The sequence below is a fragment of the Cucurbita pepo genome, chromosome 8, assembly GCF_057944985.1.
Source record: "Cucurbita pepo subsp. pepo isolate OVF chromosome 8, ASM5794498v1, whole genome shotgun sequence".
In the NCBI taxonomy this organism is placed as follows: domain Eukaryota; kingdom Viridiplantae; phylum Streptophyta; class Magnoliopsida; order Cucurbitales; family Cucurbitaceae; genus Cucurbita; species Cucurbita pepo.
The window spans coordinates 9,236,573-9,261,133 of NC_141805.1; the positions used below are offsets into that span (position 1 = coordinate 9,236,573).

General features: G+C 34.8%; 4 protein-coding genes and 1 pseudogene across 7 annotated transcripts; 2 read left to right on the forward strand and 3 right to left on the reverse strand.

The window, feature by feature from the left end:
• Positions 1 to 45: 45 nt before the first annotated feature.
• Positions 46 to 2,825, reverse strand: EMB1586 (P-loop containing nucleoside triphosphate hydrolases superfamily protein). Its single transcript, XM_023684256.2, has 2 exons — positions 2,632 to 2,825; positions 46 to 2,048 (listed from the first exon to the last, which is right to left on the reverse strand). The coding sequence occupies exon 2, from the start codon at positions 1,904 to 1,906 to the stop codon at positions 245 to 247; it is 1,662 nt and encodes a 553-aa protein (XP_023540024.2). The 5' UTR covers positions 1,907 to 2,048; positions 2,632 to 2,825; the 3' UTR covers positions 46 to 244.
• A 1,643-nt stretch (positions 2,826 to 4,468) lies between these two features.
• On the reverse strand, positions 4,469 to 6,095 carry LOC111800132 (bifunctional bis(5'-adenosyl)-triphosphatase/adenylylsulfatase FHIT-like). 2 transcript variants are annotated; one of them, XM_087126455.1, is made up of 5 exons: positions 5,921 to 6,095; positions 5,573 to 5,737; positions 4,989 to 5,136; positions 4,806 to 4,904; positions 4,469 to 4,626 (listed from the first exon to the last, which is right to left on the reverse strand). In XM_087126455.1, the coding sequence occupies exons 2-5, from the start codon at positions 5,686 to 5,688 to the stop codon at positions 4,510 to 4,512; spliced, it is 480 nt and encodes a 159-aa protein (XP_086982581.1). In that variant the 5' UTR covers positions 5,689 to 5,737; positions 5,921 to 6,095; the 3' UTR covers positions 4,469 to 4,509. The 2 variants fall into 2 exon arrangements, with proteins under 2 accessions (XP_086982581.1, XP_086982580.1); XM_087126454.1 differs by lacking the exons at positions 5,573 to 5,737; positions 5,921 to 6,095 and having other exon boundaries at positions 4,989 to 5,504.
• A 4,171-nt stretch (positions 6,096 to 10,266) lies between these two features.
• On the forward strand, positions 10,267 to 14,121 carry LOC111799592 (disease resistance protein RGA2-like; annotated as a pseudogene).
• A 1,960-nt stretch (positions 14,122 to 16,081) lies between these two features.
• On the reverse strand, positions 16,082 to 17,201 carry LOC147791524 (uncharacterized). Its single transcript, XM_087126304.1, has 2 exons — positions 17,100 to 17,201; positions 16,082 to 16,645 (listed from the first exon to the last, which is right to left on the reverse strand). The coding sequence occupies exons 1-2, from the start codon at positions 17,199 to 17,201 to the stop codon at positions 16,082 to 16,084; spliced, it is 666 nt and encodes a 221-aa protein (XP_086982430.1).
• Positions 17,202 to 20,257: 3,056 nt separating this feature from the next.
• Positions 20,258 to 24,561, forward strand: LOC111800135 (disease resistance protein RGA2-like). 3 transcript variants are annotated; one of them, XM_087126133.1, is made up of 3 exons: positions 20,571 to 20,712; positions 20,849 to 23,941; positions 24,141 to 24,561. In XM_087126133.1, the coding sequence occupies exon 2, from the start codon at positions 20,944 to 20,946 to the stop codon at positions 23,842 to 23,844; it is 2,901 nt and encodes a 966-aa protein (XP_086982259.1). In that variant the 5' UTR covers positions 20,571 to 20,712; positions 20,849 to 20,943; the 3' UTR covers positions 23,845 to 23,941; positions 24,141 to 24,561. The 3 variants fall into 3 exon arrangements, with proteins under 3 accessions (XP_086982257.1, XP_086982258.1, XP_086982259.1); XM_087126131.1 differs by having other exon boundaries at positions 20,258 to 23,941; XM_087126132.1 differs by having other exon boundaries at positions 20,258 to 23,941; positions 24,145 to 24,561.

Below are 24,561 nucleotides of genomic sequence, written 5' to 3' on the forward strand. Positions count from 1 at the left end.
AAATGAATTTTTATTATAGAAGTTTCTCAGATAAAAAAACTCCAAAAAAAAGAAAAAAGATATATATTTCAAAATTATGTATATACAAACCTAATTAGATCGAGTTTGAGATAAGTTTTGGGAACACTACTTCAAAATAATAAAGCACTTTCTTAACCAAAATTTTTTACTACCAAACCAAACGTACAAATTTCAAAAAAGTGCTTTCAATCAAACACAAACAAACTTCCCATTGTTCTCCTACCTAGCTTTTCTCTTTATCCACGAGCTTTCCCTCAATAAAATCACAGGCTAAAATGGGTACACCAAGTTGCTTCTGCAGTTTTTTCACCACAAACACTTCTGGCTCCTCGCAAATACTCACCACCGTCCCCATCCGACCAAGCCGACCTGTCCGACCGGCTCGGTGTGCGTAGTGAATCGAGTCTGTGGGCAAATCCAGATTAACCACAAGGTCACATTCAGCAATATCCAATCCCCTAGCAGATAATTCGTTGGTCACTAGAACTCTTATTTCACCATTCTTGAAACTTTTCAAAGTAGTTGATCTTCCAAGTTTTCCGAGATCCCCATGTAGCTCTGCCGCATTCATTCCACGAGCCTTTAGCTTGAAGACGACGTCCCTTAGTTGCTTTGTATGGTTCATGAAAACCATCACGAATTTGGCATCGAGTGCATGAACACAACGTCTTAACATATCGACCTTGTGGTGCAACCTCGAAGTACAATAGTAGTGTTTTAAAGATGGAGGTAGAGTATCAATGGCGGTCTGATTCTGCAAAGTTGTGTTCGAAGTCGGCCCAGAGGAAGGCCCTCTCGGATTTACAGGTCCCATGAGAGGAACCGAGTCAAGAGGGGCAACCTTGTTGGCCTTGACAAGAAGAGGGTCACACCCCCAGCTTTTAGCTGCTCTTACTACTGAGAATGGCACTGTTGCAGATACCATGACTAATTGACGGTCCACCCTTCTTGCTTGAGCATTTTCTGATCCTTGTGAGTTTGCACCTGATCTTCTTCCAACATGTTCCAATATGCGATGCATGTCTTCCCGAAAATTAAATGAAAGTAGTTCATCGACCTCGTCTAAGATCAAGAAGCTACAACCATGGGTGTGCAGCCTTCCTGATGCACTGATTTCAGCAATTCTTCCTGGTGTCCCAACAACAATGGCAGGTTTGTTTTTCTTTAAAGCCTCCTCCTGTCTTGTTCGGTTTGCACCTCCGACAAGCTGCTGAACTACTTTCCGGTTTGCGGGTCCTAATATCTTCTCAAACTCCCTCACAATTTGCATTCCCAGCTCCCTTGATGGAGCTACAATAACAGCCTCTATCTCCTTTTTCTTTCCAGGTTCATCATTGCAATTGGAAGCTGTATTCTTAAACGGGCCTATTTCTGAAAGGATGGGAAGAATATATGCCAATGTTTTTCCAGAACCCGTGTAGGATTGAATGACGACATCATGGTTTTTCAAAATGGTCGGAATCGATGCAGATTGAATGTCAGTAGGAACTGTGAAGCCTTCAATTTCTAACCTCTCTATCAACAAAGCTGGAAGACCAAGCTCAGAAAATGACTTGGCAGAAAATGGAGCCATCTCTGCTTCTACCATTTTTCTCACTCCAACCACCTTTTTTTCATTGTTTCGAACAATCTTCACTCTACTTTTCGGGACGTCCCGTGGAGAATCTAACTCGGTAACCTTATTCACTTTGCTCTTGTCTGTATTTTGAAACTCACTTTTGAACCCAAGGCTTGCTAGAGTAAGGGGTCCTTGGTTCAGCTCAGCCTTACTAAGACTAAACACACCACTGTGAGACCATGTCGATCGATAAACGCGAGGTAACTTTTGGAAGCAAAACGACTCTCCAGCAAACACAAATAACCTGCTTGGTATTAAAGCATTCATGTTTTCCACAGTTTTCCCTAGAAATGATTACATAAGCTGTGTAGAAAATAGCACAACTCTGATAACCCAGCAAGGACAATTGCTACAAAAATTCTCTGAACAAGAACGAATTCCAATTCAAGTAGATGATATCAAATACATTCTGAAACAAGCAAAACGAAAAAAATCAGTCAAGATAACAATGATGATACATCAAATTAACATTCAACTTTTACAAACAATTAAGAATCATTCCATCCAGCTTCCTGTCAGGCAGATTAACCTTTAAATTAACATATAGAATGCGCTGAATCTGCACACACCATCAACAAATACTGAAGATTTTTGTAAAACAGGCGACAATAATTTTAATTTATGATAAAGAACCCGAATACAAGTTGGCATTTTATCAAACATGTGGTGGACAAAGCAGTGTGAAGTTATCAACAAGGTCGCAACATAGCTGAATTAATACATATGCAAGAACTGCTTTCTATTAAAAAAAAAAACAACCGAAAATGAGGCATTGAACAACAAACATTCATGAATCAACCCTTCTTTCCTTTTCCCAAGTACAAGCGCAAGTCAATTTTGATGCGGAAAAACGTAAGATATGGAAAATTATTGGAGCATGGAGGAGAATCCTTGAAACTTAAAGCAACAAGAGCTAAAGAAAAAGCATGGAAGAGAAATTAAGTGTGAAAAAAGATGAAAAATAGAACGGACGAAGAAGAAACTCCACTTACACTACAGTCCAGAGAAATAATTCGACGGAAGAAGAAGAAGAAGAAGAAGAAGGAGAAGATCCACTCCGGCTATGGTAATGGCAAACGAGTCTCCGGCGACGGCAACCTCAGAACGGCGGCATGGAAGCGGATTTGGGGAAAAGGAAAATTAGGAGGAGGGAGGGTGGAGACTGTAGTAGTGCTATCTAAAAGAAAATTTGGATTTTTGAAAGCAAATAAAAAATAATTATTATTACTCAAAATTTCACAAATGACTCTTAAACCCCTCAACTATGTTTCAAAATACACCCTTAAAATTTTAATTTAATAAATAAATCTATTTAATTAAATATTACAATTACGCCCCTAAATTTTTAATTTTTTCAATTAATCTTCAATAATTTATTGAATATTGCGGCCAACCTCTCGTATTTTATTAATATTACAATCAACCCCTTGTATATATATATTTTTTTTTTATTTATCTTCCAATAATAAATTTGTTTTTTGGTCACATTGGAGTAGTCATTTCGAGTTTAGTTTAGAAATTAATCTTCATCAAACCTTATACATACGATTCTAATACTCGTTTGTGTAAGATTCTTCTAGATTTGAGAATGATAATCCTCGAAGTATCTTGATGATTACCATAAGACCTTGTAGAGATTATTCTAGTAGTTCTCGGTGTAAGATTCTCTTAGATTTAGAAACGATAATCCTCGAATTATCTTAAGAATTGTCATCAGACTTCATCTGTGTGTAAGATTCTTTTCGATTTTGGAACGATAATCCTCGTATTAGCCTGAGAATTACCATCAAACCTCGTGGAGATGATTCTAGTTCCTCGTGTAAGATTCTCTTTGATATGGGAACAATAATCCTTGAATTATCTTGAGGATTACCATCAGACCTCGTGGAGATGATTCTAGTAGTTCTCGGTGTAAGATTCTCTTAGATTTTGGAATGAGGGCGCCATATGCTAGGAGCCCAAACTATGTGATTGAATAAATCCTCCTCTATCTGTTGCGAGTCGAGGACTCCTTCTCCTTCCCCTTCTTCAAACTCCGATTCGTATTGTTCATAGAAAAATCTCTAATCAACGATAGAACAAAGAACAAGATCCATTTTGTATCACATCTAAGAGATTCCTAGGTTCGGGCCGAAGAAGCAATGTCACTCGGTCATTATCAAATCAACTGCAATTTTTTTCTGTTTGTGAGGATCTCAATCCCAACAAAGCACCTTCTACTTCTAATAGGTCATGAAGTAGATCAGAGTCATTCTCAACGAGTTCAGAAGAAGTGATCCCATTTTTTCCATTTGATCCGGATAGAGACCAAAGGTCTTGAGCGACCGATCTGGCATAACAACTCAAAAGATAAAGAAGTATCGTTAATTTCTTCATGCTTGTTCCAAGTTCGAAGTACCATTTGTACCAATAAGAACCCTCTGATAATCCTCGAATTATCCTGAGGATTACCATCAGACCTCGTGAAGATGATTCTAGTAGTCCTCAATGTAAGATTCTCTTAGATTTGGGAACTATAATCCTCGAATTATTCCTCCGTGTAAGATTCTCCCCTAGATTTGGAAACAAAATTCCTCAAATTATCTCGAAAATTGCCATCAAACCTCATGGGAATGATTCAGCTATTCCTCGATATCTGAAAGTAACCTTGATTTCACATATAAACCGCTATCAAAATGTTCATTACAAAAATTAAATGGTATAAAATAGAAGGTAAGGTTTTACGTACACATTCCTCTTTACTACTACAATCATAAAAAGTCCAAAATTAATCGAGTAACATTCTAAGGACAATCTAACTCTTATAAACAAGTTAAAGTAACTATACTTTTCTTGGATGACTTTTAAAACATTAACAAAAACCATCACATCTAGAAGAAAAGCTTTGTGTATTCATCAGCTTCTTGTGCCATCTCCTCAAATCCTCTATCCATCCTCTTCTCATCCAAATCAATATGTTTCTTTAATGCTCTATCATTCTCATCCATCTACGAACGAACGAACGAACAAAAATAAAGAGTATAATATTCAGTTTCGTCTAACATAAATCGTGCTACAAAACACAACACGACACATCTTCCTCGACAAAAAATGTGTCATTCGAAAACATCTCGAGTGTAGTAGAGACTGAATAACTTCAATATAAAATTACAAGAATGATTCTTACTGCATCGTAGATATCATCATTTCTCGCAAAGTCACTGGACTTTCGTGGGACAATATGAATGTGAACGTGTGGAACACTTTGTCCTGCTTCGGGGCCATCCTGACATTGATATACACATCGAGCTAAGCGGTAAACATGTGGCTAAATGTTAGTAGAAGTCTAAATGTATGAGTTATTTCTTACTTGGATGTTCAAGGTGAGGGAGGAAGCATTATGATAGGACTCCAATTTGCCACTAACTAGTTGGGTTGTGAGCCATAGGTCGCATATCTCATCAGCATTCAGATCCCCAAAGCGCTTAACCTCCCGCTTTGGGATCACTAACACATGTATTATTGTCAAAGCCAAAACCACATTCCATTCCATTTCTTTAGATGCGTTCTTATATCAAAATATCGAGCTACTTTGTCGGGTTGACATGTTTTTAGTTTAAGAGTCAACTCAACAATCCCATTAACAAAAAGAATTTATAAACTATATTCATTATACGTCAACAAAATCGATTTTTTCATTAGGTCAACTAATAGTCAACTAAGTAACGAAACTATTTAGTATTAATGGGTGAAAATTCTAGAAAATTATGTCAAACTTACCCTTTAACTAGTTTTTTTTGAAGTGGTTAAAAATGACGTTCTAAAAATTCGTTTCAAATTCACTACAAATAGCCTCGTAAGAAGGATATGACCTGAAAAGAAACAAGATTTGATAGTTTAGAACATCCACGAACATGAGCGATTAATTACGATATTCATACAAATATAAGCATACCAGGAAGAACAGGACGAAGGTTGACCATTGCATATGAAAGATTAGTGGTATAGAATATGAACTTTGGATGTATCTTGTGAGGCCAGAATGTGTAGTATTCTGAATCTGATGTCATCCCTTTTGATATCTTTTATCTTTTCGGGTTCTATTGTAGTCTCTATACTCTACACAAAAACGTCATCGTAATTCATGTTTGATAAATTTACGGATCAACCTAAAAAAATCACATAAAAATTACACATGAAATTGAAATTTATTCAAATCCCCAATGGATTGAATTGGATCATCATCAAATTTCCCCAACATACTTGCCTGAAAAATATAGCAATAAAGAATGAAATAATTACCTTGTTGGCTGCACAAAAAATGGAGAGCAGAGCAAAACGAAGAAGATGATAGTTGTGAACAGGGAAAAAGTCTAATTGGGAGTGGAAATTATTCATTAAAGTATGCAAAGCTTTTTCCTTTGGGATTAAATTTGTAATATAAAAAAACCCATTGGATGAGCTAAGTGGTTTCGATGTCTATGGGTCGGCTTTTTTTTAATATACGTTGGTTCTCTCTGTGTGGATGTGTTTGGACTAACTTGTCTGCTTCTCGATTAATTTTATAGAACAATAATTTGATTATGTAACGTTTGGTTGTAAAAATATGTTCTTTAAGATTTTAAATCTATCAGACGATAATTATATATCCATATTTTAGTAATATTTTTTAAAAATATGTTCTACCTAATTCTAATAACACTTAAAAACGAAATTGGTATCTTTTTTTTATATATAAAAGAATGGATGTGTTTTTTAGAGTTGAATTGATTTCCCTAAAGGACAATATTATTTAAATCTATAGCCATCAATAATGTAAAGATATTTAATTAAACGTTTGTTCATGACTAAGACGTTGATGGCCCTTGAGGTGTTCAAAAAAATCAATAACCCAAAAATTTGATCAACTTAATTCAATACATATGGTTCAGGTTGGATTATAAATTTATTTGGATTGAATTCAAATAAATGAAAAAATTATGAATTTCTTGGGTTGAATGAAATCAATTTAAAAAATAATAATTTTATTACCATACAATTATATATATAGGTATATTTAATTTCATAATATATATTTTTTTAATTTTTTATTCTCCCTTTATAAGAAACTTCCACGACAAGGACGATTAAGAAAGACTAATTGGCTTAACAGTCGGGGGTGTGATGTCACCAGAACCTCTAAGGCCTTCTAGAGTGTTTCGATTACATGTAGAAATAGGTCAAGGCTGACGCAACTTCGTAAATTGGTCTTGAGAAGGGACTTGAGACTACACAAGTCGTTAGCTCTTCTATTGCATGTAGAAATGGGTCAGGGTTGGCGCCCGACTTCATACACCTGTTTTGGAGATAGACTTGGGACTATACAAGTAGTTACCTCAAGGTAAGTATTTTTATTACTTGTAGAAATAGGTCAAGGTTGACACCGCAAATTCGTAGATTGGTCCTAAAATGGGACTTGAGATTACACATATAGTTGACTCATGAAAGTTGTCCCTAGTGAATATGGTAATAAGCCCGAACTTCCGAGAGCCTAGAAAATAAGTTCGTGATAACTTATTAGGGTAAAAATGCGATGAGAGCCTACAAGTAGTTTGCTTACTGAGTATTTTTGGACTCACCCCTTGCCCCATTTCTTTTTCATGTGTTCATTGGCAACCGATCAAGGTGGAGGAGCGTTCGAGAGTTGTGCGGTCTAGGGGTGTACGTGGGTCGAGTTGGATTGGATTGAAGGAATTTTTTAGACCTACCGAAAAGTTCGAGTTTGTTAGATTGGTAACCCAACCCAACACAAAAGTTTCGAGTTGGGTTCGGGTTGTTAAAAAAAAATATTTTATTTTCACCTCTTTCGAGTGCTGAGACAACCGACTATCGAGTGCTAATGACCACGGACTCAACCTAGTGCTGAAGACCACGGACCCTACGAGACAAGACTCAACTGAGTGTAGAAGACGACGTCGACGAAATTGAGACAACCGACTACCAAGTGATTGTTCGTAGGTGAATGTTTTCCTTTAAAAATTATTTGTGCAGCTTTAGGGAAACATATTGAGCCATTCTTGTAAAGAACCCGAGAGAGAGTCATTGAAAGATCGGGTTCCATTCGAGCCCCAAGAAGGTAATGTTTCAAGAAAACTAGGTGACTTTTGTTGGGATTTATGCCCTAAAGCCTCATAAGTAATTATTTAGTTTTTAACCATAATTTTTATTATTTTATTTGTAATTTAATCGTTATCCATGGTATGAAAATCCAAGGTTATTAATGTAATCTTGAACAGTATGTGGTTGACATACAAGAGGATCGTGTTCAAGTAATAACTTGAAGAGTCTATAGTATATGGATAAAGTTGAGTGCCTTATCTTGGTAACACTATTGATACGGCCCACTTTGTAATTGTTACAAATGATTTGATCCAAATCGTTCATGTGGAGACATGTAAGTGGGGGTACTATACAATGAGTTTGTATAAGACTGAACCAAGAAATATTTAATCTCTCAAATCCGTTAATGAGAAGATTAATATTTCACATGATGATCATATGCGACTCGATCTTAATCCTGAGTGAGTTATGAACTCATGCCTGTGAGAGCTTGTCCTTTCATTTATATGGGTGAGATTGACTCTTTTAGCCTCTTCAATATGTCTACCATTGTGGGGACTTGACTAAATAGGGAGTTGGGAACATAATATCACGAGATGAAATTCACTCCTTTCCATATAAGAAAAGTAGATGAGTTGTTCTCTTAAGTACTGATTTCGAGACTTGAATAATGGGGCCCCACCCTCTCATTGGCTCGAGAGGGACTTCGTTTATGATTGGATCATAAATGAACTTTTGACCCAGCTGTAATTATGAACAACTTGTGAAGGATCTACTTGCTTGTAATGGTTATACATAACTTGTCATACAGTGCATAAAAGTGCAACTCTAGGTCTATAGTGGAGTGTCCTATAGTTAATGAATGAAAATTGATTAATTAAAAAGTTTAATTAATTAATTTTATATCATTGTAGCTTATAATCGGTAGATCCATAAAGTCCCAGCTCATATAACGCTAAAAGGTTAATTCATTTAAAAGAAAATTTGAAGTATTTAAATTGATATTTAATATATTAGATATATTAAATATAAAAGAGAAAATAAGTTTAATTTGAAAGGTTAAAATAATATTTAATATATTAGATATATTAAATAAATAGAAAAAATATTTTAATTTGAAGTATTCAAATTAATATTTAATATATTATATATTATATATTATATATATTAAACTTAAATAGAGAAAAATATATTAATTTGAAGAGTTCAAATTAATATTTAATATATTAGATATATTAAAAAAGAAAAATATATTTATTATATTCGATACAATTAAATATTAAATTAATTAATATATATTGATGCATTAAATAAAAATATATTTAAAATAAATATGTAAATATATTATTCGACAAATATTCAACTAGAGTCCTTATAAATACCATTCTTGGGTTGAGCCAAAACACACTAATTTCTCCCACCTTCTCTCGAGAATGAAATTACATCTACAAAGAAATTTCAAAACTATTCTTCTCCAGTCTCTTTGGGATTTTCTTTCAAAAGTCTCCCACAAACTTTTGGTCTTGTGTTCGAGTCATAGCAAGGAAGAACTTGTGGAATGTTGAAGAACGTTTGCACGGTTGGAATACTCCAAGAAGTTTTTCAAGCTAGGTAGCAAGGAAGAGCTTGTAGAATGTTGAAGAACGTTTGCACGGTTGGAATACTACAAGAAGTTTTTCAAGCTAGGGTTTCTACAAAGGTAGAGTTTTAACTCTTATATTTATTGCTTTTGTTTTAATTCATAATAAAATTAAAACGGTTCCCAATGCTTCCAATGAGTGAATGAAGAGTTCATTCCCTTCAACTTTGAGCATGACATTCTTTCTCACAATTATTTAAATTACATGATTTTATTAGTGACTTAGATTGGGCTTAATAATGCGTCAACCAAAACTTCTTAACATTAGTGTCACTATGGTACGTGGAAATAGTCATGAGCGGCTCTTAAACAGGGTCATCCCTCCATAAACCCACCTTTAGGTGATAAGAGACCACAAAAGTAGACACATTAGTCCGCCACGCCACCAGAGGAGTCACTTCTCCTATATTTATTGTGACTTTATAGTCTAATAAAAGCCTCGACCTTCACACATGATGTCATAGGGTCCTTCGCGAGATTGATTTAAGATAAGGTTGCACTTTTCAGATTCAAGATATCAATAAAATTCGACCACATCTTAAAATTCGTCGTCTAAGACCCTCAATAAAACTTTTTTAATTGAAACTTTAAAAGAAAAATTGAAAAAATTCAGAATTGGATCCTTACACAAAAGAAAATTTAATTATTTGAGTCTTCGATTGTTTGTAATAATTAATTTCACACAATAATAACAAATTATATCCATAACTTAGGATTACGAAAAATATGAGTATAATTTTTGAAAATAAAAGGATTAATTAATAATTTATTTTGATGTTTCAATCACAAACGGAAGAGGATAGGATGGGAGATGGGATGTAAGGTTATGAGTAATTGTGAAGCACATGCATGTGGAACCCTCCAAAGACTATTCTTAACAGCCGACAAAGTGGATATTTTGTTAAGTGGTTGAAATGTTAGGAAGAAAAAAGGATTACCTTCAAATTAAGTATAAGAATAAGAAGAAGAAGAAATCTCATTCGAAGTTATTGGAATCATTGCAATGGCGGAATCAATTCTATACAATATTGCGGCATCCCTTGTAACCAAATTGGGCTCTCCTGCACTCGCTGAGTTTCAATTGCTTTGGGGCCTCGATGATGAGCTTACTAAACTCAAACATACCATTGAAGCCATGGAAGCTGCGCTTCTTGATGCAGAGGAGCAACAGTTCAAGAACCATGAAAACAAGAATTGGATTTCAAGGGTCAAGGATGTTTTCTACGATGCCGATGACTTGATTGACGAGTTTGCTTATGAAACCTTGAGGCGGCAAGTTATAGCCGAAAGTAGAAGAGGGGTGAAAGAGGTACGCGAAGTTTTGTCTATGCCTCATCATATTGCATTTCGTTTTAAAATGAGTCACAGAATTAAAGATATTAGAGAAAAACTGAATGCTATTGATGTCGATAAAACACAATTCTATTGCTCGAAGAGTGTTAGAGATACTCGAATTGATGAGCTGAGGGAGACTCGAGAGACTTACTCTATTATACACGATGATGAAGTGGTTGGTAGGGAGGACGACAAAAAAGCAATTATGGATCTTCTGTTAGATACAAATATTGAAGCTAAGGAGAATATTGCAACGATTGCCATAGTTGGAATGGGAGGATTGGGAAAGACCGCACTTGCACAATCTGTCTACAATAATGAAAACACAACCGAACATTTTATGTTGAAATTATGGGTGTGTATTTCGGAACAGTTTGATGTGAATGTTATTGTTGAAAAGATTATAGAGTCTGCAACAGGAAAGAAGCCTGAGATCCTTCAAATAGAGTTTTTACAAAGTGAACTTCGAAAGCATATTGATGGGAAAAAGTACTTGCTCATCATGGATGATGTGTGGAATGAAAATTACTAGAAATGGGTTAAGCTTAAAACATTGTTAAAGGATGGTGCAAAAGGTAGTAGAATATTGATCACAACACGTCATCAGCGAGTTGCAGAGACTTTTGATACAATTTTATCTTATGTTTTAGGGCAATTGGACTATCAAAGCGCTTGGCTATTGTTTAAAAAAGTGGCTTTTAGAGGTGAGAAATCAAAAAAAGAACTTGCAAATTCAGATCAGTCTTTTGTATGCTAAAAATTGGTAAGGAGAATGTGGCAAAGTTAAAAGGCCTTCCTCTTGCAATAAGAATCATAGGATGTCTTTTGAATGCTAAAAAACCAGAACATCATCTTTGGTTGGCTTTCAAGGATAAGGAGTTTTCTCGAGTTTTGGAGCAAAGAGAAGAGACACAATTCATGCTATCAATATTGGAGCTAAGTTATAATCATCTCGAATATAGTTTGAAGCAATGTTTTACCTACTGTTCTTTATTCTCCAAAGATTATATCTTTCAAAAGGATGAAATGATAAAACAATGGGTGGCGCAAGGTTTCGTTCAATCAATTGGCACAATTGAGCCAAATGATATTGGGGAAGATTATTTCATGGAATTATTATCAAGGTCATTCTTTCAAGACGTCAAAAGAAATGAGATGGGTGACATAGTAGAGTGTAAGATGCACGATTTGATGCATGATCTTGCTTGTTCAATAATGAAAAATGAATGTGTTTCTATGGAAGTGAATGATAAGGTGGTCATTGAAAGAACCAGACATATCTCAATTTACCGTAGGTTCGGTATAAAATTGGAGTCCTTGAAATTATTGTTTGAGGCAAAAAATTTGAGGACATTAATTATTGATGCTCCCCGTAAGGATGGCAAAAAAGTCCTTAAACTAATATTTACCAAGTTTTTGCGATTAAGAACGCTGAGGTTGAATTTGAGCATTGATTTGACTGTTCAAGTATTGCCTAAATCTATTGGCAAGTTGAAACATTTAAGATATTTGGAAATATGTCAAATTGGACTTCGTTTCCTTCCGAACTCTATGAATGAATTGTATAATTTGGAAACACTTATTCTTGATGGGTGTATATTATTAGAAAAGTTGCCGAGAGATGCAAAAAATTGGAGGAAGCTTAGGTATCTAAGCCTTGCTAGTTTGAATATAGAATTCCTTCCAAATTCGATAGATGAATGGAATAATTTGGAGCAAAAATGTTTGATGTTAAAAGAATTGCCAAAAGATATTAAGAAATGTGTCAAGCTTAAGCATCTTGATTTAAGTGGTTGCAAATCTTTGACTCATTCACCCAAAGGATTAGGTGAGCTTACTGGACTTCAAACAATGAATCTTTTTGTATTAAACAAAGATGTTGGCTGTGATTTAAGTGAGTTGAATAGACTGAGCAAGTTGAGGGGATCATTAACCATTAAAGGTTTGAAATTTTGTACAATTGATGATCTAGAAAAGCATCATTTTAGCTTGCAACAGAAGTCCAGTATTCGAAAGTTGAAATTTGTTTGGAATTATTCCAAAGATGAGGCTATGAATATTTCCAATAATGATGACTACAAAGGAGTGTTAGAATGTTTACAACCACATTTAAACGTTCAAAAGGTACATATATGTGGATATCAAGAAGTCAAGCTATGTGATTGGCTATCCTCTAATGTCCTTGTTTACTTGATCGACATAAAGCTTTCAGATTGCGTCAAATTAGAGTCTCTCCCACGATTCGATCAATTTCCACTTCTCAAGCGTTTGGGCCTTCAATTATTACCTTGCATTGAGTACATTGACAACAATAATTATCCTTATTCGTCAACGTTTCTACCATCCCTTGAAAAATTAAGCATTGTAAACATGCCCAATTTAAAAGGTTGGTGGAAAGGTGAAATTTCATCAGAATCTTCTCCAAATAGTGCCTCCTTTCATACAAAAGTGCCTTGCCTTTGTCAACTTACAATCGATAATTGTCCTAAACTGGTTTCAATTCCTTGGCATGCACCTCTAAAGAAACTCCAAATAAGTATGGTTAGTCTACAACTACTTGATACAGTAATTGAAATGACGGTAAGTCATTGTGTTGAAGAGTCTTCTTCTACTCAGTCTAAAGTATCTTCTTTTGAACTCAGTAGACTGGATGATCTTGAGTTTATGCCAAAAGAGTTATTCTATTATTTCAAAAATCTTGAGCAACTTACGCTGAGAGATTTCAAAAGCTTACAAATGTCTTTTTCTCTCGTACAACATCGTACTAATGAATTACTATGGAAAGAGTTTCAAAGTCTTCGCTTTTTACATCTTTATAATATACCCAAGTTGGAGTATTTGCCCAATGGGATACAACATGTGACAACTCTTCAAACCATTCGGATAGAATGGTGTCTAAATTTAAAAACTCTACCCGAATGGATGGGCAGCCTTACTTACTTCACTCTCAGAACTATCGATTATCTTATGTCCAATGCTCACTTCATTGCCAGAAGGGATTCACCACCTCCCCTCTTTAAAATCATTGAAAATTTGGAATTGCTCTAAATTGGGAAAGAGGTACGAGGAAGGAAGAGGAGAAGATTGGCAAAAAATTTCTCATATTCCTGGTGTAAACATTTTATATCTTTGGCATTGAAGAGAAGAAAAACTTATTCATCCATCAACCATAGGCATTATCAGGTACGTAAAGTCATTTTGCGTTAATTATCTTTATATTTCCTAAAAACTAATTATGCAATCATTTCAATCGATTTCCTTGACTTGAATCTTTATGAACCATTATTACAGCACATCTTACTGCATTCTCTCGAACCTCATATGCAAGACATCAAGAATTATATTGGGGGAGGATTACAATTATATTGCTCTAAAATTATTCGTCCTTCAAAATCCACTCTTAAATTGAGCATAATCTTCATGCAACAAAAGAAAATGAGAATATCAGTTTGATGTGTTGCTTCCAGTCATTCAGGTACGAATCCTTTTGCTGTTAGTGCCCCCATTCAAAGTTGTTGATTATTATTATTTGTGCTCATTGATTTGTAATTTTAATTCATTGTTGTTCAATCCTTTTGCTGTTATATTGATTTGTGCTCATGAAATACTTTTATAAATTCATATGATTGATAATTCTTAGTTAATACGAGAGATCTATATAACTTATAGGTCTTAATCACTAATAATTTCATTATTGATAAGCATCACTCAAGGATATGTTTATTGTTGGTACGCTTATGACATTGAGATATGTTTGATTGATTATTTATTTATTTTACTTTTCACCTGCTTCAATGTTGTTGGGCTTAAGATTGTTTATATTCATGAATAATTTTAGCTCATGTTTGATAGTTTGTATTACATTATTATACGTGCAAGCATGTAATTTTGTTAACATCAATTAAGATTCAATGTTTTATTAACATTTCGAGTTTTCCATCGATATACAAATAATAAGTCAAGATTCATTTGAGGCAAAAATATGAGTACATCATTTTTAGTAGTAATATGTTGAGAATATTAAGAATATATTAGACATTGATCAATATTCATTCTAGATAGATGCACGAGTGTATCATTTTATTTATATTTTGAATATCTCAACCGTATATCACATATCGATAAACATGTAATTAAGTTAAACAAATAGTAGTATATCATATGCATATTAAACATTAATTAGCATTTATTTGAGACAAACACAAAAGTATATCATTTTAGTAGTATTTTGAGTATGGTTAGTGAAGGAGGGATTGATTGAATAATTGATGGGAAGATTGAATTATGAAGAGCAAGAATGCTCTCTATATAGACAAAGAATAGAACAAGATGTTTAGAAAATCTACCTAAAAAATCTGCATAAAATCTGGTAACAAACCAGTACTTAAATAAAAACTAAATCAAATCAAAACTAAACCTAACTACTAACGGAGATTTAATTAGATACTAATTGACAGCAATCTAAACAAATACGTGATCTTTAACACTCCTCCTTGTTTAGATGCTGTGAACTCCAAGCTTTTTTCCGAACACCCATCTTGCTCCAATTATCTTTTTATTTAGAGGTTGATCAACCAACTCTCAGATTTTGTTTTTCTCGATCACTGAAAGCTCCTCCTCTGATAGGTGCATCATCAACCAAAGCATCTTGTTGTTCATCTTCAGACTCTTTTAGTCGTTCATCTTCAGACTCTTCTTAGTCGTTCATCTTCAGACTCTTCTAACATGCTACCAAAATGAACATCTTGGCTCACAATAACACGACTAGTGTGTGGTTGAAAAACTCTGTAAGCTTTGGATATAATGCTATACCCAACAAAGATGCCAACTTCTGACTTTTTGTCAAGCTTATCACGCTTGACCTGTGAAATGTAAGTGAAACAAAGACTCCCAAATACTCTAAGGAGCTTTAAAGAAGGTTTGTAACCATACTAAACTTCAAATGGTGTCAGGTCCTTCACAACTTTTGTTGAAATTCGATTTTGCAAGCGCATAATAGTGTTTACTGCTTTTCTCCAAAAACGTTTTGGAAGATCCTTCTTATGAAGCATGCATCTCATCATCTCTATTATGAATCTATTCCTCCTGACGCCATTCTGTTGAGGAGTGTATGGTGTTGTCAATTGATGTTCAATTCCAACCTCTTCACAAAAGCTATTAAAAGTTTCTGAAGTGTACTCCTTGCCATTATATGATCTTATAGTCTGAATCAAGCATGAACCTTCATTCTCAACTTTGGCTTTGAATTTCCAAAATACACCCGCAACTTCTGACTTTTGCTTCAGCAAGAATATCCAACACATTCTTGTTAGTTCATTAATAAAAGCAATGTAATAAAGATTACCATTTAATGATGGTGTTCGCTGAGGACCACAAAGATCAGTAACTAGTTACAGCTTTTTCGAGCCTCTCCATGCCTGTTTAGGAAAGGGTTGCCTATGTTGCTTCCCAAAATTACAAGCACGGTAAGGAGGCATGTCCTCATCAATGTCGGTGAGTTCTTCTACCAGCTTCTTTGATTGGATCTGAAGCAAACCTCGATGATGAAAGTGTCTAAGTCTTTTGTGCCAAATCTCAGTGGCACTAACTCTGGGTATAAATGCCGTCAGATTTAGAGCAAAACTTTTTCCTTCCATTTTGACATTGAACAAGTCTTTGCCACTAGCATCTTTGATCAAGCACTGTTTATTCTCAAACAACACTTCATAACTTGTTATAGCTATTGTGCCTTTTCCCTTGACTTCCAAGTGTTCACCATTGTCAATCCTCACTCTCTTATCTTCGATGTCTCTTAATTCTTCAAAAGACTCCTTGTCATATGTCATGTGATTTGTGCACTCACTGTCAATCAACCAACTCTCGCTTGATTCTTTGCCTGAGGAAGAAGTGACCATAAACAATTGATCTTCTTCTTTTTCTTCTTGATCAACTACCTGTGCATCTACTTCTTTCACCTGATCTTTGGCTTTGCAGATCACAGCTTCATGTCCAAGTTGATTGCATTTGGAGCAGAAGGCGTCAGGTCTTCTCTAACACTTGTACGGTGGATGACCTTTCTTCTTACAATGGCGGCAAGGTGGATAGGATTTTTTGAAACCTCCTTTTGTCTTCTAATAATTGGTAGATGCATCTCCATACGTCAATTGATTTTTAAATTTTTTGTTGTTTTTATACCTACTGCTGTCTTGATGCTTAACAAGTAAAGCACCTTCAATCACCCCTTCTTGCCTCATAGACCTCCTTTGCTATTGTGCTTGTAAAGCATTCAAGAGCTCTGTAAGAGAAATCTTTGACAAGTCTTTCGTGTTCTCCAGAGTAGTAATGGTGGCTTCAAATTTCTCTAGAACAGTGATCTAGCAGTTTTTCAATGATTCTGGAATCATTTAATATAGAACCAAGCAATCTCACATTGTTGGCGATGTTGAGAAGTCTGTCAGAGTACTCTTTCACCGACTCTAACTCCTTCATCTTCTGCAACTCAAAATCCCTAATCAAATTCAGGACTTTCATTCTACGAATCCTCTCATCTCCTTTATTCAGCCTTGAGATAATCCCAGATTTCCTTTGCTGTTTTGAGGGACATTATTCGCATGAAGATCATTTGAGATACAGCGGCAAATAGGCAAGCTTTCGCCTTTGATTTCAGCGGCAAATAGGCAAGCTTTCGCCTTTGATTTCCTTGTCTTCTTTTCCTTCTGTAATTTGATTTGTGCTACAGAAGGATTTGCTGGAAGCGGAGGGACCTCGTAATCCTCTTCTATTGGTTCCCAAAGATCCAAGTCCTCCAAATAAGTCTCCATACGAACTGCCCACATTTGATAATTGTCTCCATCGAAGACAGGTGGTTCAACAGCTGAAAAACTTGATTCTCCCATTTTGATCTCACAGATCCCTTAGGAAGATAGCTCTGATACCAATTGCTAGTGAAAGAGGGATTGATTGAATGATTGATGAGAAGATTGAATTATGAAGAGCAAGAATGCTCTATATATACTCCGAGAATACAAAAAGATATTTAGAAATCTACCTAAAAAATTTGCAGAAAATCTGGTAACAAACCAGTACTCAAATCAAAAACTAAATCAAATCAAAACTAAATCTAACTACTAACGGAGATTTGATTAGATACTAATGACAACAATCTAAACAAATACGTGATCTTTAACAAATATACTAGCCAGACGTATATTAGACATCAAAGATTTTTTGGACATTTGTTATTGACTAGAGATAGCATTCATTTAGAACTTTTGCTTAGAGTATTTAGGTAGGTAATCTTCCCCCATATATGTATAAATTTGAGGATAAAAACATTGCATTCATCGCTATATCAGTAGGCTTTCAGACATGAGTGTATCATTATATGATTCTTTTAAGTACATTACGAACCATAAGAAATGTGTGTATCATTACATCAATTTTATTCCATCTGACACAAAGTTAAAAGGAAGGGAATGTATATAAATCGATGGTGGTTGAAATTGATATGGATAAAGGGAAATCTAGAAATGACAAATATGGTTGAAATCAAAGAGGGGAGTTAAATAATGATAGATTATGAGCTTTTTAGTCATTTTACAAATGTTGAAAGTAGATTAAGGTTAAAATGGACGTTTGATGGAGGATGTTTTAGTCCTTATACTTGGATTGAAACGAGTCTCTATGTCATATTTGTAATTTGATTACATATCTACTATAAATTTGAGTTATATGAGTACAATGATGCATAATTTTTCAAATTTATGCATTGTAATATTATCATTCTCGTTTTTTCACCCTTTGTAGTATAATTTTGAGAACTCGATTGTCCAAAGCGTGTTGCCACGGTCATTGTAACACTCCAGTCCCGATCATGCTTGTCTGGGACGTGCTGTCCATGACCACATCCCGTTCCAAATCCCTTTTTACTTGCTTTCATATTTGATAGACCTTTACTATTATTGTTGTGTCAACATGGGAGTGTACCACCTTTCACCGAAATCATGTCTACACTCACTAGGGCTAAAATGCCCCAAAATATACTATAGAGAGATATGACTAGTTGTCATCTCTTCGATTGGATTTATGCCCTAAACCTTAGTAATTAATTATTTAGTTTCTAACAATAATTTTTATTATTTTATTTGTAATTTAATTATTATCCATTGGATGAAAATTCAAAGTTATTAATGTAATCTTGAACCGTATGTAGTTGTCATACAGGAGAATGGTGTTCAAGTAATAATCTAAAGATTATAGTATATGGATAAGGTTGTGTGCTTATCCGGGTAACACTATTGATGCAGCCCACTTTGTAATCGTTACAAATAATTTGATCCAAATCGTTCATGTGAAGACAGGTAAGTGGGGGTATCCTATACAATGAGTTTGTATAAGCCTGGACCAAGAAATATTTAATCACTCTTTACAAATCCGTTAATTAAGAAGATTAATATTTCACATAATGATCATATGTGACTCGATCTTAATGCTGAGTGAGTTATGAACTCCTATATGTGAGGGTTTGTCCTTTAATTTACATGGGTAAGAATGACTCTGTTAGTCGATTCAATATGCCTGCCATTTTGGGGACTTCCAAATAGGGAGTTGGTAACATAATATAATGAGATGAAATTCGCTCATTTCCATATAAAGAAGGTAGATGAGTTGTTCTCTTAAGTACTGATTTCGGGACTTGAAAAATAGGGCCCCACCCTCTCAATGGCATGAGAAGGACTTGGTTTATGATTGGATCATAAACAAATTATTCATTAGAGAATCAGTGGTACAATGTAATTACAGGGGTAAAATAAACTTTGGATCTAACTGTAATTATGAACAACTCGTGAAGGATCGACTTGCTTGTAATGGTTATATCAATGGACATAACTTGTCCTATAGTGTATAAGAGTGCAACTCTAGGTCTATAATGGAGTGACTTATAGTTAATGAATGAAAATGGATTAATGAAAGAGTTTAATTAATTTTATATCATTGGAACTTGTAATCTGTAGGTGTATAAGGTCCCTTGGTAACGTAATGTTAAAAGGTTCCATTTATTTAAAAGAAAATTTTGAAAAGTTTATTTAATACATTAGATATATTAAATATAGAGGAGAAAATAAATTTAATTTGAAATGTCAAATTAATATTTAATATATTAAATATATTAAATAAATAAAATATATATATTTAATTTAAAGGTTGAAATTAATGTTTAATATAATAAATATGTTAAATATAAATGGAGAAAAATATATTAATTTGAGGTTGAAAATAGTTAAATATATATTAGGATATATTATAATAATGATTTGTATAAGATATTGGATCATCTGATTTCGTCAAGAAACCAGAAATATATAAGTATAATTTATAAAAATAAAAGGATTAACTTATCATTTATTTTTATTTTTGTATTACAAAAGGAAGAGTATAGGATGGAACATGAGATGGGAAGTGATGTAAGGTCGTCAATAATTGGGAAGCACGTGCATGTGGAACCCTCCAATTCATCAACTTTGACAACTTGACAACTTGGCACTCAAACAGCCATCACTCCGCCCACTGCTTGATTATAAGAAAACAAAATAAAGACCATTCTTAGCAGCCGACAAAGTGAGGCAGTCAACAAAAGGAGAAGTAAAAGGGATTACGCACTCTTAAGAGATCTTCAAATTCAGTATAAGAAGAAGAAGAACCAAGAAATCTGATTCAAACTTGTTATATCTTTGTAATGGCGGAATCAATTCTATTCAATGTTGCCGCATCTCTTATAGCCAAATTGGGCTCTCCTGCACTCACTCAGTTTCAATTGCTTTGGGGCCTCCATGATGAGTTTGACAAACTCAAACATACCATTTCAGCCATGGAAGCTGCGCTTCTTGATGCAGAGGAGCAACAGTTCAAGAGCCATGAACTGAAGAATTGGATTTCAAGGGTCAAAGATGCTTTCTACGACGTCGATGACTTGATTGACGAGTTTGCTTATGAGACCTTGAGGCGGCAAGTTATAGCCAAAACTAAAAGAGGGGCGAAAGAGGTACGTCAAGTTTTCTCTATGCCTCATCAGATTGCATTTCGTTTTAAAGTTAGTCACAGAATTAAAGACATTAGAGAAAAACTGAATGCTATTGATGTTGATAAAAATCAATTTCATTTCACGGAGCGTGTTATAGATACTCGAAATGATGAGCTGAGCAAGAGTCGAGAGACTTCCTCTTTTATATATGATGATGAAGTGGTTGGTAGGAATGATGACAAGAAAGCAATTATGGATCTTCTGATAGATACAACTACTGAAGTCAATGAAAACATTGCAACGATTGCCATAGTTGGAATGGGAGGATTGGGAAAAACCGCACTTGCACAATCTATCTACAACAATAAGAACGAAATGGAACATTTTAAGTTGAAATTATGGGTGTGTATTTCAGAACAGTTTGATGTGAAGGTTATTGTTGAAAAGATTATAGAGTCTCCAACAGGAAAGAAGCCTGAGATCCTTCAAATGGATTTGTTGCAAAGTGAACTTCCAAAGCATATTGATGGGAGAAAGTACTTGCTCATCATGGATGATGTGTGGAATGAAGATCACGAGAAATGGGTTAATCTTAAAAGATTGTTAATGGGTGGTGCAAAAGGTAGTAGAATATTGATCACAACACGTCATCAGCGAGTTGCAGAGACTTTTGATACAATTTCATCCTATGCTTTAGGACAATTGGACGACCAAAGCGCTTGGCTATTGTTTAAAAACATGGCTTTCAGAGGTGAGAAATCAGAAGAAGAACTCGAAGATTTAAATCTAGTCGAAATTGGAAAGGAGATTGTGGCAAAGTTAAAAGGCCTTCCTCTTGCAATAAGAATCATAGGATGTCTTTTGTATGCTAAAAAACCAGAACATCATCTTTGGTCGGCTTTCAAGGATAAAGAGTTTTCTCGAGTTTTGGAGCAAAGAGAAGAAGCACAATTCATGCTGTCAATATTAGAGCTCAGTTATAATCATCTTCCATCGAGTTTGAAGCAATGTTTTACATATTGTTCTTTATTCCCCAAAGATTATATCTTTCAAAAGGATGATATGATAAAGCAATGGGTGGCGCAAAGTTTCGTTCAATCAATTGGAACAATTGAGCCAAATGATATTGGAGAAGATTATTTCATGGAATTATTATCAAGGTCATTCTTTCAAGACGTCACAAGAAATAAAATGGGTGACATAGTAGAATGTAAAATGCATGATTTGATGCATGATCTTTCTTGTTCAATAGTAAAAAATGAATGCATTTCTATGGATGCAAGTGATAGGGTGGTCATTGAAAGAACTCGTCACATCTCAATGTACGGTGACTCCAATTTTAAATTGGATTCCCTAAAATTATTGTTTGAGGCAAGGAATTTGAGGACATTAATTATCGATGCTCCCGGTAACGATTGCCCAAAAGTCTTTAAAGAAATTGCCTCCAAGTTTTTGCGATTAAGAACATTGAGTTTGAATTTGATCTCTCCTCAAGCATTGCCTAAATCTATTGGCAAGTTGAAACATTTAAGATATTTGAAAATATGTCAAATTGGACTTTGTTTCCTTCCGAATTCTATGACTGAGTTGTATAATTTGGAAACACTTATTCTTGATGGGTGTATGTTTTTACAAAAGCTGCCGAGAGATGCAAAAAATTGGAGGAACCTTAGGTATCTAAGTCTTGCTGAAAATTTCCGTATAGAATTCCTTCCAGATTCGATAGATGAATGGAAGAATTTGGAAACACTCATCCTACGAAAATGTTTGTTGTTAAAAGAATTGCCGAAAGATATTAAAAAATGTGTCAAGCTTAAGCATCTTGATTTATGTGGTTGCGAATCTTTGACTCATTCACCCAAAGGACTAGGTGAGCTTACTCGTCTTCAAACAATGAATCTTTTTGTATTAAACAAAGATGTTGGTTGTGATTTAAGCGAGTTGAATAGACTGAGCAAGTTGAGGGGATCTTTAACCATTAATGGTTTGGAATTTTGTACCACTGATGATCTTGAAAAGCATTCTTTTAACCTGCAACAGAAGTTGGGTGTTCGAAAGTTGAAGTTAGTTTGGAATTATTCCAAAGATGAGCCTAAGAATATTTCCGCAAATGATGACTGCAAAGGGGTTTTAGAATGTCTACAACCAAATTCAAACGCTCAAAATATATATATATGTGGATATCAAGAAGTCAAGCTATGTGATTGGCTATGCTCTAATGTTCTTACTCACTTGGTCAGCATCAAACTTTCAGATTGCTTCAAATTAGAAGCTCTCCCCCAATTCGATCAATTTCCATTTCTCAAGCATCTGGGTCTGCAATCATTACCTTGCATCGAGTACGTTGACAACAATGAATATCCTTCTTCATCAATGTTTCTTCCATCCCTCGAGAAATTAATCATGGTAGACATGCCCAATTTAAAAGGATGGTGGAAGGGTGAAACTTCATCAGAATCTTCTCCGAACAGTGCCTCATTTCCTACAACAGCGCCTTTCCTTTGTCAACTTAAAATTGATAGTTGTCCTAAATTGGCTTCAATTTCTTGGCATGCACCTCTACGGAAACTCCAAATAAGTGATGTTACTTTACAACTACTTAATACGGTAATTGAAATGACGGCAAGTCATTCTTCTTCTACTCAGTCTAAAGTATCTTCTCTTGAACTTAATAGAATGAAAGATCTTGAGTTTTTGCCAAGAGAGCTATTCTACAATTTCACAAATCTTGAGCTCCTTACCATAACGGATTGCAAAAGCTTACAAATATCTTCTTCTCTTGTACAACATCATGTCAATGAGGCACTATGGAAAGAGTTTCAAAGTCTTCGCTTTTTACATCTTTATGAAATTCCCAAGTTGGAGTATTTGCCTGATGGGATGCAACATGTGACAACTCTTCAAACCATTTACATAGGATGTTGTCCAAATTTAGTAACTCTACCAGAATGGATGGGCAGACTGACTTCACTCTCAGACCTAATGATTTTCCAATGTCCAATGCTCACTACATTGTCGGAAGGGATTCACCACCTCCCCTCTTTAAAATCATTGCAAATTTGGGATTGCCCTAAGTTGATGGAGAGGTACGAGGAAGGAAGAGGAGAAGATTGGCAAAAAATTTCTCATGTTCCTTTCGTAGAAATTTTGTAACTTCGACATTGAAGAGAAGAAGAACTTGTTGGTCATCAACTATAGTTCTTCATGCAAAAGAAGCAAATGAGAAAGTCTAACACATCAAATCATTCAGGTACAAGTCTTTGTTTCCCTTTCAAGTAATTTTCTTTATGTATTATTATTATTATTATATGTGCCCATTCATTTGTATGGACTTGTTAATGAATTGATAATGTCACATTCGTTTCTATAACAACCCACTATCTGATATTATCCTCTTTAATCTATTATGTATCGTTGTTAGTCTCACGGTTTTAAAACGTGTCTGCTAGGTAGAGATTTTCACGCTTTTATAAGGTATGCTTTGTTTCTTTCTCCAACCGATGTGGAATCTCACAATTCATCTCCTTGGAAGGCCAACGTCATCGCTAGCACACTATCCATTTACATGCCAATAATGAACTAGGAAGAGTTTGGCTAAGTACACAAGAACAGTGTCCCATGTCATTAATAGACTTCGGCAACATAGGCCCGATCGGGTTCATCTCATGAAAAGTGGTTGAACATGAAGCCATAAAGAAATGAAGGTTGTAGTTATGGGTAAATTTCATTTTCTTTGCCTTTCTATGACTACTATCAAAGCCAAACAAAAAAAAGAAGAAAATGAATGATAACACTAAATATTGATGCTATTGAAGATTATTGGTAATTTGTCCGTGGAACAACTATATTAGGCCGTTTATTTGGTTTCGA

What these genes read in the sequence shown, in the direction of transcription:
- LOC111800135 (XM_087126131.1), top strand. Translation starts at nt 20,407, where the DNA reads ATGGCGGAATCAATTCTATTCAATGTTGCCGCATCTCTTATAGCCAAA.
- LOC147791524 (XM_087126304.1), bottom strand. Translation starts at nt 17,201, where the DNA reads ATGAAAGTCCTGAATTTGATTAGGGATTTTGAGTTGCAGAAGATGAAG. An exon ending in TTCTCAACATCGCCAACAAT is followed by an intron (nt 16,646 to 17,099) that starts GTGAGATTGCTT and finishes GCCAAAGATCAG; the next exon opens with GTGAAAGAAGTAGATGCACA.
- LOC111800132 (XM_087126455.1), bottom strand. Translation starts at nt 5,688, where the DNA reads ATGACATCAGATTCAGAATACTACACATTCTGGCCTCACAAGATACAT. An exon ending in CCCTCACCTTGAACATCCAA is followed by an intron (nt 4,905 to 4,988) that starts GTAAGAAATAAC and finishes TATCAATGTCAG; the next exon opens with GATGGCCCCGAAGCAGGACA. An exon ending in ATGATGATATCTACGATGCA is followed by an intron (nt 4,627 to 4,805) that starts GTAAGAATCATT and finishes GTTCGTTCGTAG; the next exon opens with ATGGATGAGAATGATAGAGC.
- EMB1586 (XM_023684256.2), bottom strand. Translation starts at nt 1,906, where the DNA reads ATGAATGCTTTAATACCAAGCAGGTTATTTGTGTTTGCTGGAGAGTCG.